Raw genomic sequence first — 17,582 nt, 5'->3', positions numbered from 1 at the left:
AATTTTGAAGTTTGTTTCATTAGCACTCCATTATACAATCTGACCATCCTTTCATACAATGATTACAATCTATTCATACATAAAATTATGATTTTAATATTTTCACTTCCAACATTTATAAATCTAGCAATCATTCATACATGTAACATACCATTTCAAAATATAAGTCACTTAAGTTAAGGCTCATATCCAATGTTCCAGATGACATATAAATTTAGGGGATTACTATGAATGGCCACCACTGATTTACAACATATCAATTCCAAATCAACAGCAGAAAAACCATAATATAATAACTAAAAAACATATATTAATAATACTGTAAATTGTTCTTCCTCTTTGCCCCCACTCTCAGTACTCCAGGCCACATTACCGTGATCTTCTTTTTTCCCCCTTAGCATGTATTAACTCTTAACATGTGATGTAGTTTACTCATATATTAAGCATATTGTTCAGCATCTGTTTCCCCCCAGTAGAACGTAAGCTCCAAGAGATGGGGGAGAGATCTGCTTTGTTCGCTGGTACTTCCCAAGTACCTAGCCCATAATAGGTGCACAAATATTTGCCGAATGGATAACTTGCTTAATCAGCTCCCCTCCATCAGTGCTTCCCGCTGCTTACTTGAGTCATCACCCTTAACTCCTGGTAGCAGAGGTCCCAAGAACACTAACATACGACAGTAAAACTTTAGACTGCAAGTAACGTGGTTTGCAAGTGTTCTGCAAGACGAGCAAACATTTCTAATACATTTTAACGTGGTAAAGTAAACAAGCGATGACTTGCAATATGAGTAGTTTGTTTCCGGAACAAATTATGCTCACAAACTCTATACTTTCAATAGGACATCAAATCCTAGGCAACCTGAATTACTAGTGTGAGGTAAAACAGTATGTTAGTGTTGTTTAAAAAATTAATTACTTTTCACTCTTAAGGTAAGAGGCAACATAAATATCTGTAATAGAAATAAAATGTATTCCAATTTTTAGAACTTTTTAATTAAAAATTAAACTTACCTTTCCACAATCCATTCTGGCCGAATTACTTTTTCCCCCTTTAACTCTTTAATTTTGGCAGTAGGAAGATTTGTGGCAATAATGTGTGTTGTTTTGGATCTGGAATAATACACATGGTATTGGCCTCCATGCAACATCATTAGCTTTCTCAATTCCTCAGCAGAAGGATCTGTAAAATCAGTATTAAAATATATTAAGAACTTTATATATAAGAAGGTAGAGCCCTAGCTAAATAATCCCTTAAACAGGTCATTCAAAGAACATTATCACTGGTTCACTTTCTCCTGGGCTGTGCTGCCAGAAAACGAAGCTGGGAGGTAAATCACAAGATGACAAAGTTTTTTGACTTAGCATGTCCTCCTCCCTTGGCTGCTTGACAGCCACCAACACAAAAACTGCTAAGAGATGCTTAGAAGAGCAAATAGGGACCTTAAGTAATGAATCAAATACTCATAATGGTGCAAATATTTTTAAATTCTGACTACATTTAGCAACATGATATTGGTACCTTATGTTTTTAAAACTTCACAACTATAAAGTCATTTATGGATCAGTTTACAGAGACTTCAATCCTGCAGCTCCTTTAGAATATAGCAGGTCCTCAAATAAGGCCATTTCTTTATTAAGTTGATGAGATGCCATAGGAACTTAACTCTTGCTTGTATCAATTAGCCTGTGGTAAAATTGGTTTTGTTATATGTCATTTTGCTGAAAGTCACAGAACCTATTGATGACATTAAGTGAGGACTTATTGTAATATAATAGTTGTCAGATAAACTGCTCATACTATGAGCAGACTCACTGTAAGGTTTTATTAATAGACTTCACTCCTATAAAACAGATTTGAATTTTAAGAAAATATAAGTAAAGTTAAAATAATCTTATTCAGTTTCCTACTTTTGCAAAACCAAAAAACAAAGTTCACCAATACAGAAAAAAACACTGCAATAATTCAAAAAACACTGTCTTCTTAATTTTGTTTCAAAATATTTTATTCTTAAAACTACAGAAAAATAGCTTAAAACAAGAATCGATGTACTTTATGCTTTCCCATAAAAAGAAATTTTTGACTCACTAGTTATGACTGGCATTTACTATTATCACATTAAGCTAATATTTTCAATAGTTTCTACTTCTTTCACCTATTATCCTAATGAAAGCTCTAAATCACACCAACCCTAGCCACAGCTGTACCCCTGGTGGAGGTGGGGTGTCATAAGAGGCTTATATACCCACTTTGTTATTCAATCAACAGATTTCCCTCAAGCCCCAGCAACACAGGTCCAAGTATTTAAATGACCATTTTTATTAAATTAACTACCTAATTAGGTGAGTTTTAGTCTTTAGAAGAAGAAAAAAATTAACAAAGCACATATAGATATGCCAGGTTTAATTAATTCTTGGTAAATTCTTATACTATAGAATTCATTTGCTGTTACTGTTCACACATACTGGCACTGCCTGATAGAAACATAATATGACCCACAAATGCAAGCCACATATGTAATTTAAAACTTTCTAGTAACCTCATTAAAAACAGCAAAAATGTTTAAGAGCTCGCTCAAGAGTGCAAGCTCTGAGCAACAGGGTCTCCAGTTTGATTCCTGGCCTGAGCTGAGCTGCTGCTGAGTTGCCAACAGGTGGCAGGATGGCTTAGCTTAAAAAAAAAAAAAAAAGAAAGAAAAACCAGCAAAAAGTGAAACTCGTTTTAATAATATTTTTATTTAACCAAGAGATCCAAAATATTATTTCAACACGTAATCAATATAAAAATTGGGATATTTTACATTCTTTCTTTTCAAACTAACTCTCCAAAAATGTAAGTATATTTTACAGCTACATCTCAATTTAGACTAGCCACATTTCAAGTGCACACATATGTCTATAGGCTGCCAAACTGGACAGAGCACTAGAAAGAGAAATGAAAACAACTTTTAAATAAAATTAATTCAAATTCTTAATGGAAGATTTTCAGGGCTTAGGGATCACAAAATCTAAACCAGAGCATCACAGTGACTTAATGTAAAATGGTGGTAATTAAACAGCTAGCAAATCAGGAAACTATAGTTTACTTCTTTCTTTCCCTAAGACTGAAGAACTTGGCTGACCTTAAAAAATAACAATAAAAAGTACCAAATTAAAGGCTAGGTAGAAGGCAATAATATTGAAAGACACCAAATCCAATAAAGAGTACAAAAATGTAAAAATTATTTTACAAATTAATCTACAATTTTCCTAAACCAACTGCAATTGCATTAAATGAATCAGAAAGTAGCGGGGTGCCAGGAACACATTCCCTTTGCATATACACACGCATGAAGCACTCTCCGTTCTACTAGGTGCTCTTTGAAATCTAATTACTATAGAAATTTGGAACTGAAAAACCTGGAGAGTTCATTGTCCTTTTACGGGATGAAATTAAGGGGGCTCCTTTAAGTTCAATTTTGAAAATTCTCACATTTCTTCAGTGTGAAGTGGACCATGAAAACCAATCTATTAAAAGGTAAGATCACATAAACTATGGTGTCAGAATGACTTGGATTTAATCTTGACTTTAACATTCTTTAGCTGTGTGTGACTTTGGACAAATACTGAACTCCTTTAAGCTTTCTCCTCTTCCTTTACAAAGAAACAAATAAGGCCATAATTAGATGAAACAAGTCACATAGGAAGGCACATAGGAAGCACTCAATATAAAAACTGTTATTATTATGAAGTATGATGACATGAGAACTCCTTTCAAGTAATGTATAATGCTTGAGAGTCCTACCTTATACCCTACCAAAAATGGTGGAAGATAATACATATGCTGACACACGGCTGGTGACCCTGTCAAACAAAAACAGAACTACCAATAGTGCACTATGGACAGAGGCCAGGAACCTCTCCATCAGCCAAAACAGCCTGGCATACGTTTAGAGAAATTCTATCCTCCAAATCTTTACAGTTGGTGTTACACTAGAGAATGTCAGAGCTAAAAGAACTTTTGGAGATCTAATAACCATTTCACTTCCCACATTAGTATAAATGAGACTGATCCAGTTAAACCGACTGGACCAATTCCAATAGTTACTAAATAAAATTCACATTCCTCAAACCTCATTACGCATCCTCACTGTATGTATTATTTTTAAATTCATTAGAGTATAAAAAAGGCAACTGAATCACCAACAAATATCATCACCACTGATTATTACTGAAATGTTGGTGAAGATCCATTAAGTAAAACAGTGCCTCTGAGGCTCAGCAGCTCCCAGAGACTTTACCAGAAAAAAACAACAAAAACATTGGTTCTCAAAAAAAGATTTTTAAATGGACATGTGCCAACAGAATTATTTCCTTGAAGTTCTATTACATTTTTAAGCAAGCAAATTATTATTCATTAATGCACTTAACACACTGTTTGCGGGAAACGAGTAAACTCGTCATAGCGCTTTTTATACCAAAGCGCGGGAGACGAGTTAACTCAGGTATAGAGAAAAATGCCCGCTTACAAAGTGTTAATAAAGTTTCTTATAAATAATATCAATTTTAGGCAGATTAGTTTACAGAAAAGCAAATCCAAGACTGGAGAGATTAAGGTAACTTTCCAAAGTTACACACTGCCAGTGGGGAAGCCACAACTCAAGTCTAGGTTTGTGTCTCCAAAAACTCTTATTTGATCAAGCTCAACACGATGCAACCCTAGACAGAGAAGTCTGCTTTCCAGCTGCAGGTTAACATTGAAAAGTCAATGACATTTCAGGCAACCGACTCGTCATAAGGAAACAGCTTCAGTTTCCTCATAGACAAAATGAGAGGCTAGATTATATATAAGATCCCTTACAAAGCTACTATACAATTCTATGCACTAAAACAATTACCTCCAGCAAAGAAAATCTGAAACTATTTCACAAGTTTATGAGGAAAAGCAAAGCAGGTCACATACACCCTAATTTTACAGATAAAAAAACTAAAGTAGAAAAATGTAAATGAGGAACAAATACAAATACAAAAACACACAAATTAGCAAGACACTGGAAAAGGTAGGTCAACAACTCACGTATCTTGATTATCTAATAAACTACAATGACTTATACACAAGACAGGTACAAAATTCAAGAAAATTTTTTTTTTTAAGATCTTATTGGGGAATTGGGGGAGCGAAACAGCATTGGGGAAGGGGAACAGGCAACTTGCTGTGCTTTTGTTCTTTAGTCTAGTTGTGGAGGATATCACTTCACTGGCCCATGTTGGTATTATCATTGCGCTCTTCCCAGGGCCCTGTTGCTCAGAGCTGGCGTCCCAAGCAACTGTTAACCAACGCGCCATTCGGCCGGCCCCAAAGTTCAAGAAGTTTAAAGTCACAGAACAGAAAGTTCTATTGTGGCCAATATAAAACATGATTTAAGGGAAAACACAGTGATAAGGAGATCGCAAGTCCTGAGTCTAGTCTGGCTCTGCCATAATTAGCCAGCTGACATTAAGAAATTTCTAGTATCTCTGTGTTTTAGCGTGACAGAGGTCAAATGGAGTGAGTGGTGCACATGACCTCTAAGGTTCGTTTTGACCTAAATTATTGTAAATCTATTTAGCTTCTAGACAAATTCTCTGTTTTACCACTGGCTCATAGTCCATTACAAGTAGGTTCTGTTATATCAAATACTATCACAGAAAACAAAATCCGTTTTACAAAACCAACTCTACAACCCATCAAAAAGTCAGCAAGGGTACTCTGATGACCTGGTTAAAATAAACCATCTTTTATGATGTGTGTATTATCAGAGCTCCTGCTCAACTGAGTTTATCCTCTATAATGGAAGTTCTATATCTGATAGTATTAGATACTAACAATATTTATGAGTAGAAGGCAAAGATTTAAGAGGTCTTCACGTCTATTATTCCCTCGACAAGCAAACGGTCAACATCATTATTTGCATATACGCATGCATTATATATTTGTGTATCTGTATGTATCATCGCACATCCCAAAAGGCCTACATCAACTTCCAGACAGTCTATTAAAAGATCAGCACAGAAGATACAGGACATTCAAAGAGAAAGTGTAACTATTCTTTACACTTGTGGCTCCACGACTGAGGCTAGGCAGCGGTGGTCTGAAACACGAGCAAGATGCTTAGAAAATCTCATATGACAAAGCAATTTGGCAGTCATTTTTACTAGCAATATTTCTAAATATTTGATATAGAAATTTAAGATTAGTTACCAGGTTCCCTAACCCATTATATTTAACAAAATATGTTTTTTAAAGAGATCCACAATACACAATACTTGGCATATCCTGTTATATAGCGCTTTCAATACATGTTCACTAAACAACATAATAAAGGTAAACTACACATGATAATAATAAAACTTGAAAATATTAGTCTTTTATTTCCTGTAGGCACTAAACACTCATGTGTGTCCACTCATGTCAATCTTATTAAAAAATCCACCTCTTTGTAGAGAAAAATAACAAACTGTAAATTTTATAACCATGGCAAGTAAAAAGAACTGAGGAAAGAAAATTAACATTCACTTCGTGCCTATTCCAGTCAGGTACTTTACATACTTGATCTCACTTAATCCTCACCAGCAGTGATTCCATTACGGGAATTCAACAATACAGTCTCAGAACCATGAGTTCTCTGAGATTATTAATACCATTTCAAAATTATGCTTATAAAACATACAAGCAAAACCAAGCATTTTGGGGGATCATTTGGATAACCATTTCATAACTAAGCATGATTTCAGTGCCCAGGTTTTGTTATGAAGGTGCTGGTGCTCTTGCATGCACTGTTTTAAGAGTCATGGACTACTGTGGCCTACACACACAATGGTATATTATTCAGCCTTAAAAAGGAAACAACTCTAATACATGCTACAACCTGGCTAAACCTTGAACACATTATGCTAAGTAGAATACGCTAGTGACAGACAGATGAACACTGTACGATTCTGTTTCTTTGAGGCATCTGGAGTAGTCGAATTCATAGAAACAGAAAGTAGAATGGTGGGTGCCAGGGGGTGGGGGATGGAGAACTAGGGAACTACTTAATGGGTATAGAGTTTCAGTTTTGTAAGATGGGAAGGTTCTGGGGACCAGCTGCAAAACAAGGTGAATATACTTAACACTACTAAACTATATACTTAAAAACAGTTAAAGTGGTAAATTTTATGTTATGTGTAATTTATCATAATTAAGTATTTTTTAAAAAAACCACATTTGGACAGCCATTCTAAATACAAAAGAATATGCAATGTACTAGTTAGTACCACATCTGCATTGTCAGCAGCAATTTTGTTTCAGCAAAACAGTATCACATGTTAATATTAACTTGAATTTTATTGTTAGCCATATTTAATTTTCAATTCTGCAAACCCCATAATTGTGAGAACTTCATAAAACATTATTATTACTACTACCACCATTTTAGAGGTGCTTGTGGAAATAAAATAGGTTAAAATCTCAGCTGTAAGAAGAGATGGGGTTAGCTAATAAATCAAAAAGACCTGGAATTAAATGATTGGGTTGTTGGAAAAGTCATGACATATTTTTCTGTTTTTCGTTGCAAAATGCGTCATGACTTTTCTGACAACCCAATAAAACCCAGCCTTGATTTCTGATCCCATGCTTATTCTCCAACTTACTTCTCAATAAAAAAAAAAAAAATCTATATTCTGCACCTCAGAAAAAAAGTTTTTAGACAAAAGATAAATAAAAATAAAGGGAGCCAGATGCAAAATAAATATTTCTATATTAATCCTAGAATCAGCACATAATCAACTTTTCTAGGTTTTTAAAAACTTTTATACTTTAACTGGAGAACTGGAATTTGCTACATGAAAATTTACTAGAATTTCAACAGAAGTGAAATGATGAGGGTTTCTCATTACATCCTTTGAAGGCAAAATTCTTAGCTCCTTTAGCATTTTGGCATGGTTTTGTAAAGCTGAACAATTTCAAATAAAAGAGGACTGTAATATTGCAACATTTTCAAGTCTGAACAAATCTAAAAGCAGATTCTATAACTCTTACATCTTGAGCAGATATATACTCCCCTTTCTTTGCTATGTACACTTATAACGTGTATCCTTTCTTAACAAAACACAAGATCCAGCAAAGAACAACTGATCAACAAGAAAATACTTTTCATCTAAAACTATATTCCTCATTAACAGGACAGGACAATTTAAGAAACTTACAAATATCTTAGAAAGCTTTGCAAATCTAACAATACACCTCCTAAGGACAGCGGTAGTAACTCTGCCAATAAAACACCAAAGTGGGGTTGGCCTAGTGGCTCAGTTGGTTGGCAGTTAGCTTAAGAGCCAGAGCTCTGAGTAACAGGGCCGCTGGCTGGATTCCCACACGGGCCAGTGACGCTGCGCCTAAGCTGAGCTGCCGCTGAGCTGCCAACAGAGGGCAGGATGGCTCAGCTGGTGAGAGCATGTGCTCCTAACAAGATTGCCTGTTTGATGGTGGGATATGCCCTCCCGCAACTAAGACTGAACTGGGCACCTTGAGCTGAGATGCCGCCTGGATGACTCAGGGGATAGAGTACGCACTCTTAACAACAAGGCTGCTGGTTCGGCTCCTGCATGGGATGGTGGCTATGCCCACCCGCAACTAAGACTATAACATAGCACCTTGAGCTTAGAGGCCACCAGCTGCTGATGGACAGCCAGATGGTGACTGGCGGCCTCCACAACTAAGACTGAAGAACAACAACTTGGCTGGTTCCCTCCCCCAATTCCCTAATTAAAAACAAAACAAAACAAACCAAAGGGGTGCTGACTGATTCAAGAGGCACTGTCTCCTCTACCTAAAGGGAGGTGGGTGTGCGCTGCTGCCTGTGCACTCGGCTGCCTGTACAGTATTTTAATACAGGATCTGATGATGAAGAACACAGGTGGTTACATTTCTTGGGCAACAGAATGTGGAAAGTTATAAACTTATGCAAGAGACAAAGTAATCTTGGTAAAAAAATACCTCAATGAGAAAAATCTTACTCAAAATTCACGTTGCCCATTTTATTTTAAAACAACTGTGCCATTTTAGGATGTAGGAGAACTGGTACAATGGCAACATAGGAAAAAGAAGTCTCAAATGCCTAAGCTAAACAAATGTCTTATCCTTTGTTTAAAATTTAGCCCTACACCTCCTCTTCTCCCTCAAAACAGCTATGTTGGACTATGTCCAGTGTGGAGGGCAGAACAAGGTGGGGGCAGTTCTGCTCCACTTCACGTAGGTCAGACTACGCACCTCAAGAATTTATTCCATTTATAATTAATGTATGCAAGGCCTTGACCAACACCATTAGAGAAGTACATTAAAAATCAACCAGGAAAAATCCTCTACAGACCTCAAGCCTTGTCATACTGGCTAATAAGCGTTAACTGATGTTCAGTGATGTACAAAACACCAAAGGAAACAAATTAAGGAACTATTTGCCTTAATGAAGAAGACATTTAAACCAGGATTTTAAATTTTTTAAAATAGCAGAATTCTTATTTCAAGTGAACCCTTCAAATATTAAGCAAAAAAGTAGTATTTATGACAATTTTATCATGAAAGTTCAATTTGTAACATGTGCTTATTACCATTTTGCACTTCCGCATAGTACTGAGAAAATCCTGATTCACACACATTAGAACTATTAACATTTGCAACTATTTCAAAGAAGTTATATTCCAAGGTCTGCATAAAAACTACTTAACCTGACAGCAAAAGGTAAATAACATATTTGAGTATTTGTTCACCTGTTTTTAGTATACTTAAAAATACTGTAATTTTAAGACTGAAACTTTTAAGGCATTTTAGAATTCAAGTTGATAGATAACCAATTCAAAACAACCAGCAGCTTTAATCCGGCACCCAATCCAATAGCACTCATTACTTATGATATTTGGAGAGCTAGGAACCTCATTTACTCATGAGTGTATCCTTAGTACCCATATTTTCAAGCATCCCACTTAGAATTTAGCAAGGATTCCAAAAATGATTTTTAACAGAAAATGAATAATATGATACTTCAGAAAAAAGGTTTATGGGAACAAAGAGCTGACAAACATTTGATTGGGCTGAACCTAAAACTAAGCAAGATTTTTACATTAAGTAAGGAAAGATGAACAAAGCTTTAGGGGACTAGGGAAAGATGTGGCCACAGGATCCAAAGCACACTTTCGAAAAACTGGGAATCATCTATTGGGTTGTTGGAAAAGTCATGACATATTTTTTCTCTGTTTTTCGTTGCAAAAATGCATCACATTTTGGAAAACCCAATAGTTTTGGAGGGTTGTGGAGTGAATCAGCATAAAGATCACACTGAGACGACATGACAGGGTTTGGATCTATGCTGGGGAGTCAAGAGAAAGAACCAGGATGGAAGTTACACAGATGCATGCTAGCTCGCTAAGACGATGACACCTGTTTGAACTGGCTTGCCTCCCAAGATGTATAGCACCACTGGAGTCATCATTTCAAGAGGCTGAGTGTGGACTATCTACTTATCAACAATACTGAAGAAGGATTCTCACAGAGACAATGATTAACTTAAAGACTTAAAGTCCCCTCCAATCCCAAGATTCTGAGTCTGTGATCTAAAACAAGGTTCAGCCGAACCAGGTCCACCTGTCCTTGTAAATGAGATTTCACTGGAACACCGCCACTCTCATCACCCACATGTCTCAGAATGCTTTGGGGTGACAAGAGCAGAGCTGAGTAGCTGCGACAGAGTGCATGGCCCACAAAACTCTGGACTTTTACAGGAAGTATGCCAACCCCGACCTAAAATACCAGCCAAAGATGACCACTTTAGTAGGAGACCCGAAACGAAATATAATATTTATTTTTAAATATTTCTCTTATCTACCATTTCAGATATTGCTCAGAGAATAGGGCAGGTTATGCTGCAGTAACATATGACCCCAAAATCTCAGTGACTGACCACAACGGTCTATTTTTCACTCATGTAACACATCTAACCTATGCTCCAAAATGTCCATGGAGCTGTGGCTCCATGTCATCTTTACTCTGGGGTCCAGGCTGATGGACCAACCTCTATCTGAAGCACAAACTGGCTTTTAAAGCTTGATCTCCAAAGTGATACACTATACCATTTCTGCTCTTTTTTTTTTTTTTTTTTAGATTTTTTTATTGGGGAATTGGGGGGATGGGAACAGCGCTGGGGAATTGGGGAAGGGGAACAGACAAGTTGCTGTTGTTTTGCTCTTCAGACATTACTTCACTGGCCCAAGTTGGCACCATCATTGCGCTCTTCCTGGGCGAGGCACATCAGTTGCCGGCTTCTGGATGGCCGCTCACTGCGGCTGCTGGCCGCTCACGCTGGCTGCTGGCCACACACGGTAGCCCATGCAACCCACTGCAGCAGAGGCTGCAGCCTATGCCGTCGTCGGCGACTCACGGCAGCCCAGCTCCAGGTTGAGCTGTTGTTCAGCATCTTAGCTGTAGAGGGCAGTGTCACTGGCCCTCATATGTGGGATCCAAACCGGGGCCCTCTGGCGTCCCAAGCCAGTTAGTTCTTAACCATCGCGCCACTCGGCTGGCCCTCTGCTCACATTTTTTAAAAGGCCAACCCTGACTTTAGCAAGTAGGGAAATATAATCCTCTCCTAGTAAGGCAAGCAGATTTTGGTGGGGGGGAAAAAAAAATACAGTCCACCACACAGTGTATTCGGAAAAATCTACATCAGTAATTTGTTTTCTTATTTCTGCAACCTATCTTATCAGTAGCATATTTCTACACCAATGTCAAATCTAAAAGCAAAAAAGTCTCTAATGTCATTTCATGTTTTCTAAGACAAACAATATTAATGCTCAGAATTATTTAAAGGTTATTCTCTACTCTAATAAAAGATGCCTAAAAAAATTTTTGGAAAATAGTAGAAAATACATCACTCAGTTCTATGCCCAAAGAAAGGGAATACTGCGATATATCTGCTTCTAGCATTTCTTTCTGTGCTTTTCTTTTTTAAGCTGGATAATCCCCTACTTTTCATTTTACACATTCTTTTCTCATTTCCCAATATGTTTTATTATTACAAATGATACATAGTTTGTTTCTGTTTTAAGTCACCTTGCAAATGGTGTAATTTATAACTAAATTTCCATTCTTATACAATGTTTGCTTTTAAACAAAACAGTATGATGAGATTATCTCTTCTATAAACTGTATACTAGGGGACCAATTAAGCTTATTGCCTTAGAATGGACTCCTAGAATAATTATTGAAAGTGGCAGCTTATCAAAGGCTCTTCATATATTTCATATACTGCCACTTTCTAAAGCAAGTCTATCGTTATACTACTCTCACTCCAACAAAGAATGGAGCAGTTATTTCATCATCCATGCCTGTACTGGGTATAATCATGTAATAATTTTTAAAAATAAACTTGACAAGAAACCCATCTTGGTTCGTTATGCATTTCTCAATTAATGAAGTGGAACCTATTTCCATGTTTGCTTCCCAAGTCTATTTCCTGAAACAGATTGTTTCTGAAATCTGCTTTCTAATCAGTTGCGATCTTAGTGTTTTATTTCATATTATTTTGATATATAAGCTTTTTTCCAGTCATCCAATTTGTTGTAACAAATTACATTGAATAATCCTCCCATTTTACTCTCTGATAGGTGGGAAACTCCATTATCACTTAAAATATTTAATGTGGGGCTGAAGTGCTAGGCTGTTCTAAGTGTTTTAGAAATATTAACTCATTCATTTATAATACATGTATACACAGATGATATAATTTACATATATTTATATACATAACCTAAGCTACTCTAAACCACATATCTGCCTATTGTTACACCAGTTATACAAAGTTTTAAGAGCTTATAGCCTTCTATAATAGGCTTTGAGATGTCAGAGCTAGTTCTTCTGTCCTTGTTCTTTCTCATCACTGTTTCAGCTAGTCCCACCTGCTTTTAAAGGTAGACTACTGGGGAAAAAAATAAAATGGAAACCAGACAATTTTCTGTAGCAGGTTGACTAGAGGCAAATGGCACTAACAAGGATAAAAGTGCTGGGTTTGAAGAACCATCACTATTGCAATAAAAGGATTTCTAACATTGTTAAAAACTCGAACTACTTAGTAGACTTTCTTACATAAAATAATAATGGGTATTCCATACACAGCGAAGGCACTCTAGGATACTAAGTACCTTCTGAATCAAGTTTAAAATTTTATTCTACAATACTCCTACTGTGAATTACACAGAACACTCTTTGAGAACATTCTATATGTAACGGCATTTCAGGATTAACGAAAACAAACCATAGTAAGTCACAGATAATTAAGCACAGTACAAGTTAAAAGGCATATGTCAAGCAAATGTCCTTACATAACACCAAAAGAGCCACATGAAGACCACTTCCACGTCTCTAGGCACAGCTTATAAAAAGAGTTTTGCTCATCTGGTTAAAACAAGTTCTATAAATAATTTTTTTTTTTAAGATTTTTATTGGGGAATTGGGGGATGGGAACAGCACTGGGGAATTGAGGGAAGGGGTACATACAAGTTGCTGTCTTTTTGTTATTCAGTCTAGTTGTGGAGGACATTGCTTCACTGGCCCAAGTTGGCACCATCATTGCGTTCTTCCCAGGCAAGGCAAATCAGTCACCAGCTTTTGGACGGCTGCTCATGTTGGCTGCTTGCTACACACGGTAGCCCATGGCAACCCACTGCAGCAGGTGCTGCAGCCTACACCGTCACCAGCGATTCATGGCAGCCCAGCTCCAGGTTGAGCTGCTGTTCAGCATCTTAGCTGTAGAGGGCAGTGTCACTGGCCCTCATATGTGCGATCCGAACCGGGGCCCTCTGGCATCCCAAGCTAGCTCTTAACCAACACGCCACTCAGCCGGCCCCCTATAAATAATTTTTAAACCTTGTACAAAAGCTTTCCTTGGTAGAACTCTATTGAAAAAACATTCATTTCATTCTGCATGGCCAAAGAACTTGATTAAATGTTGGTTGTGTTACATACATGGTAGAAAGAAGTAAGCCAAATGGCTGCTTATACCTTCTTTGGTCCTATAGTAGGTAAATAGCCTTCATTATTCATTTGGGTCTCACAATCCTATGAATTAGAAAAGATAATTTAGCATAGTTACTGATAAGAAAATAGAGGAAAATTAGGTGACTTGCCCATAATCACAAAGCTATTGTGCAGACCCTTCTGTCTTCGACTCCCATCTACTAACTCTTCCTCCAAAAGCCATACTTCCTCTCTGGACTCCTTTCCTCCCTAACTGCCTCGCTTAGCACATTCAACTAAAAGCCACAACGAAACAAAAATGGAAGAAGTTTCAAAAGCCTACAGAACACATTTTTGAGTACTTAACAGGTGCATCTATCAGACACTGGCAAAATTACAGTGGCTGGTATATATTAATACAGTCAGTATTTCCCATGTTGGAGTTTAAATTCCCACATCCTTGATTTACAAGATCAAAGTCTCACAGGAAATGGAAGGAGACATATATATCCAAAGAAAACAACTCTCAGAAGGCATACATTTTCTAGAAAAAACTAGATTTATCAGCATTAAATGGACTCTTTTCCTAAATCACATGCATATGCACAGAAAACATCAACATGAGGTTAAGTTTTCAAACACATCCCTGTCACTTGGAATGTAAGTCTGTTACACTTGCCTAGTCCCTTGTCTGTTATGCAAATCATACCCAAACATCTGCCTGCCCACCTGCTTCTTCACCAAGTCGGCAGTGACAAAGTCACTGGGCCTGGTCTTCTATCCACATGTTGAAAAAGTAGAAAACAACCAGAATACCTCTTTCCATATCGCCTGTTCTGACCTCAATCCACAGAAGAGTGCAATAACAGTTCACTAGACTGAAACTCTGGCTCACCTTGGGAGTTTCCATCCACATAAACATGCCCAAGGCCTATCTCCCATAGATTACAATTCAGTAAGCTTAAAATTCTTAATTAAAAACTATAAATTCAAGAAGACTGAGTTGAATTATTGGATTGTCGGAAAAGTCATGACGCATTTTTGAAATGAAAAACAGAAAAATACATCATGACTTTTCCGACAACCCAATAGCTGATGAGTGATGATGTTAATAATTTTATTTAAAATATTTTAACACTCCAATGTACGAGTGTCTACTCATTCTAATGAATGAAAACCCTGTTATCCATTCACTCATTTGAATAACATTTAATGAGCATCCTACAACGTAAGTGCCAGGCAGGGTTCTAGGCCCGTGGGATACAGCAATGACAAGGCTCATATCTGTGCTCCATGAAACTTCTACTTCCCTGGGCAGACAGAACATAAGTCAGATAAATAATACCATTTCCGGTACAAATAAATTCTATGAAGAGTAAGCTGGGTAGGGGTTAGAAAACAACTGCAGGGCAAGGTATGCCTATTTTAGATAAGAGGGTCAGGGAGAGTCTTTTGGAGGAGGCAACATATGAGCAGAGATCTGGATGACGAAGACCTAAAGAAGGCAGAAGGAACAGAAAATTGAAGGTCCTACGGCCAATAGCTCTGACCCATGTTTGGCTAGGGGCTACTAAATAAAATGGGCTTTCTGATTCCAAAAAACTTGACAATACAAGAAAAAACTCGGGAGTCAAAATAAAATGTTTCTAGCAATAATGCTATGAAAATTCTAAAACTATGGAATGGCTTAGAGAGGGAAGGAGGCAAAATCTAATATAATCTGGGTCTTAATGGATGAATATAATTCCAGTTCACAGAAATGATGGAAGGAGCTTTTCATTAGAGGCACAAACAGAATTGAAAAAGTACAAAGACAAGCCTAAAATATCAGATAAGGCTATTGATCAAATTAAAGAATGTAAATGTGAAAATGTAGATTAGAATTAGGATAAGAACGTCTTTACCCATTTTCAGCTAGAAAACACCTATTTATCCAAGACCCAGCTAAAAAAGTCAATTCCTCTATGAAGGATACACTATAACTCTTGAAGGCAATTACTGTTCTGTGTTGTCCTCCACTTTCCTCTGGTCATGTCTAACTCCCAGAGGTTACTTATTTGTCACAAAAATCAACATTCTCCATTAACTGCCATCTCTGTTCAAACACAATTCCTAACACACAAGCAGCATACAAAATATATTTATTCAATCAACTAGATAGAGTAAAATAGAATGGAAGGTCCATAGATAGGAAAACGCCACATAGTAAAGATGTTAATTCTCCCTAAATTGATCTACAGGTTAATGTAATTCCTATCAAAATCCCAGCAAGGTATTTATTTGTAGACACAGACAAGCTTATTCTAAAATTTATATGGAAAGGCACAGGTCCCAGAATAGCTAAAACAATCTTGACAAAGAAGAATAAAATGGAAATAATCACTCTCCCCAATATCAAGGCTTACTATGTAGACACAGTAGTCAAGATCATGTGGTGAAGAGACAGACATGCATTGATGGAATAGAACAGAAAACCCAGAAACAGACCCACCCAATCATGCCCAACTGATTTTTGACAAAAGTGCAAAAGTAATCAAATGGAGGAAGGACAGCTTTTTCAACAGATGGCACTACAGCAGCAACTGGATATCCATAGGCCACACACAAAAAAAATCGTAAATAGATCACGAACATAAATGTAAAACATGAAGCTATAAAATTTTTAGGAAAAGAAAATCTTTGGGACTTAATGCTAAGCAGACTTTTGACTTAAAAGCACAAGCTATAAAAGGAAAGACTGATAAACTGTACCTCATCAAAATTAATTATTTTTGCTCTGCAAAGACGGTGTGAAAAGGTTGAAAAACAAACTACAGACTGGGAGAAAACATATGCAAACTGCTCATTTGACAAAGGGAGTACTATCTAGAATACATAAAGAACTGTCAAAACTCAACAGTAAAAAAACCAAACAATCCAATTAGAAAATGGGCAAAAAACATGTACAGACATTTCACTGAAGAGGACACACAGAGGACAAATAAACACATGAAAGGATGTTCAACATCATTAGCCATGAGGCAAATGTAAGTCAAAGCTACAGTGAGATACCGCTACACATCTGTTAGATTACCTAAATTAATTAAAACACAAAACAAAAATGCAGGTGAGGATGTGTAGCGATTGTTATATAAAATAAAGCTACAGTATCACTACACACCTACTAAAATATTTAAAATAAAATACACTAAATACCAGCAAGGATGCAAAAGAACCTGGATCATGCAAAACTTGCTAGTGGGAATATAAAATAGTACAGCCACTTGAGAAAGTTTGGCAGTTTCTTAAAAAAGTTAAACATGTAACCACCATATGACCCAGCAGTTGCATTCTTTTTTTTTTTTTTAAGATTTTTATTGGGGAATTGGGGGGAGGGGAACAGACAAGTTGCTGTCCTTTTGTTCTTCAGTCTAGTTGTGGAGGACATCACTTCACTGGCCCAAGTTGGCACCATCATTACGCTCTTCCCGGGTGAGGCAGATCAGTCGTCGGCTTCTGGACGGCTGCTCAAGGCGGCTGCTGGCCGCTCACAGTGGTTGCTGGCTATACACGGTAGCCCATGGCAACCCACTGCCACAGGGGCT

The 17,582-nt window shown here is 37.0% G+C and overlaps 1 protein-coding gene across 5 annotated transcripts in view; it reads right to left on the bottom strand.

Moving 5' to 3' along the window:
- REV1 (REV1 DNA directed polymerase) overlaps positions 1 to 17,582 on the bottom strand; it is a 94,019-nt gene that overhangs the window by 50,865 nt on the left and 25,572 nt on the right. For 4 of the 5 annotated variants that reach the window (XM_019669204.1, XM_019669205.1, XM_019669206.1 and 1 more), the window contains one exon: positions 1,014 to 1,182. In XM_019669204.1, the coding sequence (XP_019524749.1) occupies positions 1,014 to 1,182 (169 nt within the window). Of the gene's footprint in view, positions 1 to 1,013; positions 1,183 to 14,043; positions 14,101 to 17,582 lie in introns of all 5 variants that reach the window. The other variant, XM_019669207.1, reaches the window with a different exon arrangement.

Source organism: Hipposideros armiger, unplaced genomic scaffold, assembly GCF_001890085.2.
Source record: "Hipposideros armiger isolate ML-2016 unplaced genomic scaffold, ASM189008v1 scaffold_550, whole genome shotgun sequence".
Taxonomy (NCBI): Eukaryota; Metazoa; Chordata; class Mammalia; order Chiroptera; family Hipposideridae; genus Hipposideros; species Hipposideros armiger.
The sequence above is the reverse complement of the archived record's forward strand: the minus strand, read 5'-3'. Positions and strand labels throughout refer to the sequence as shown.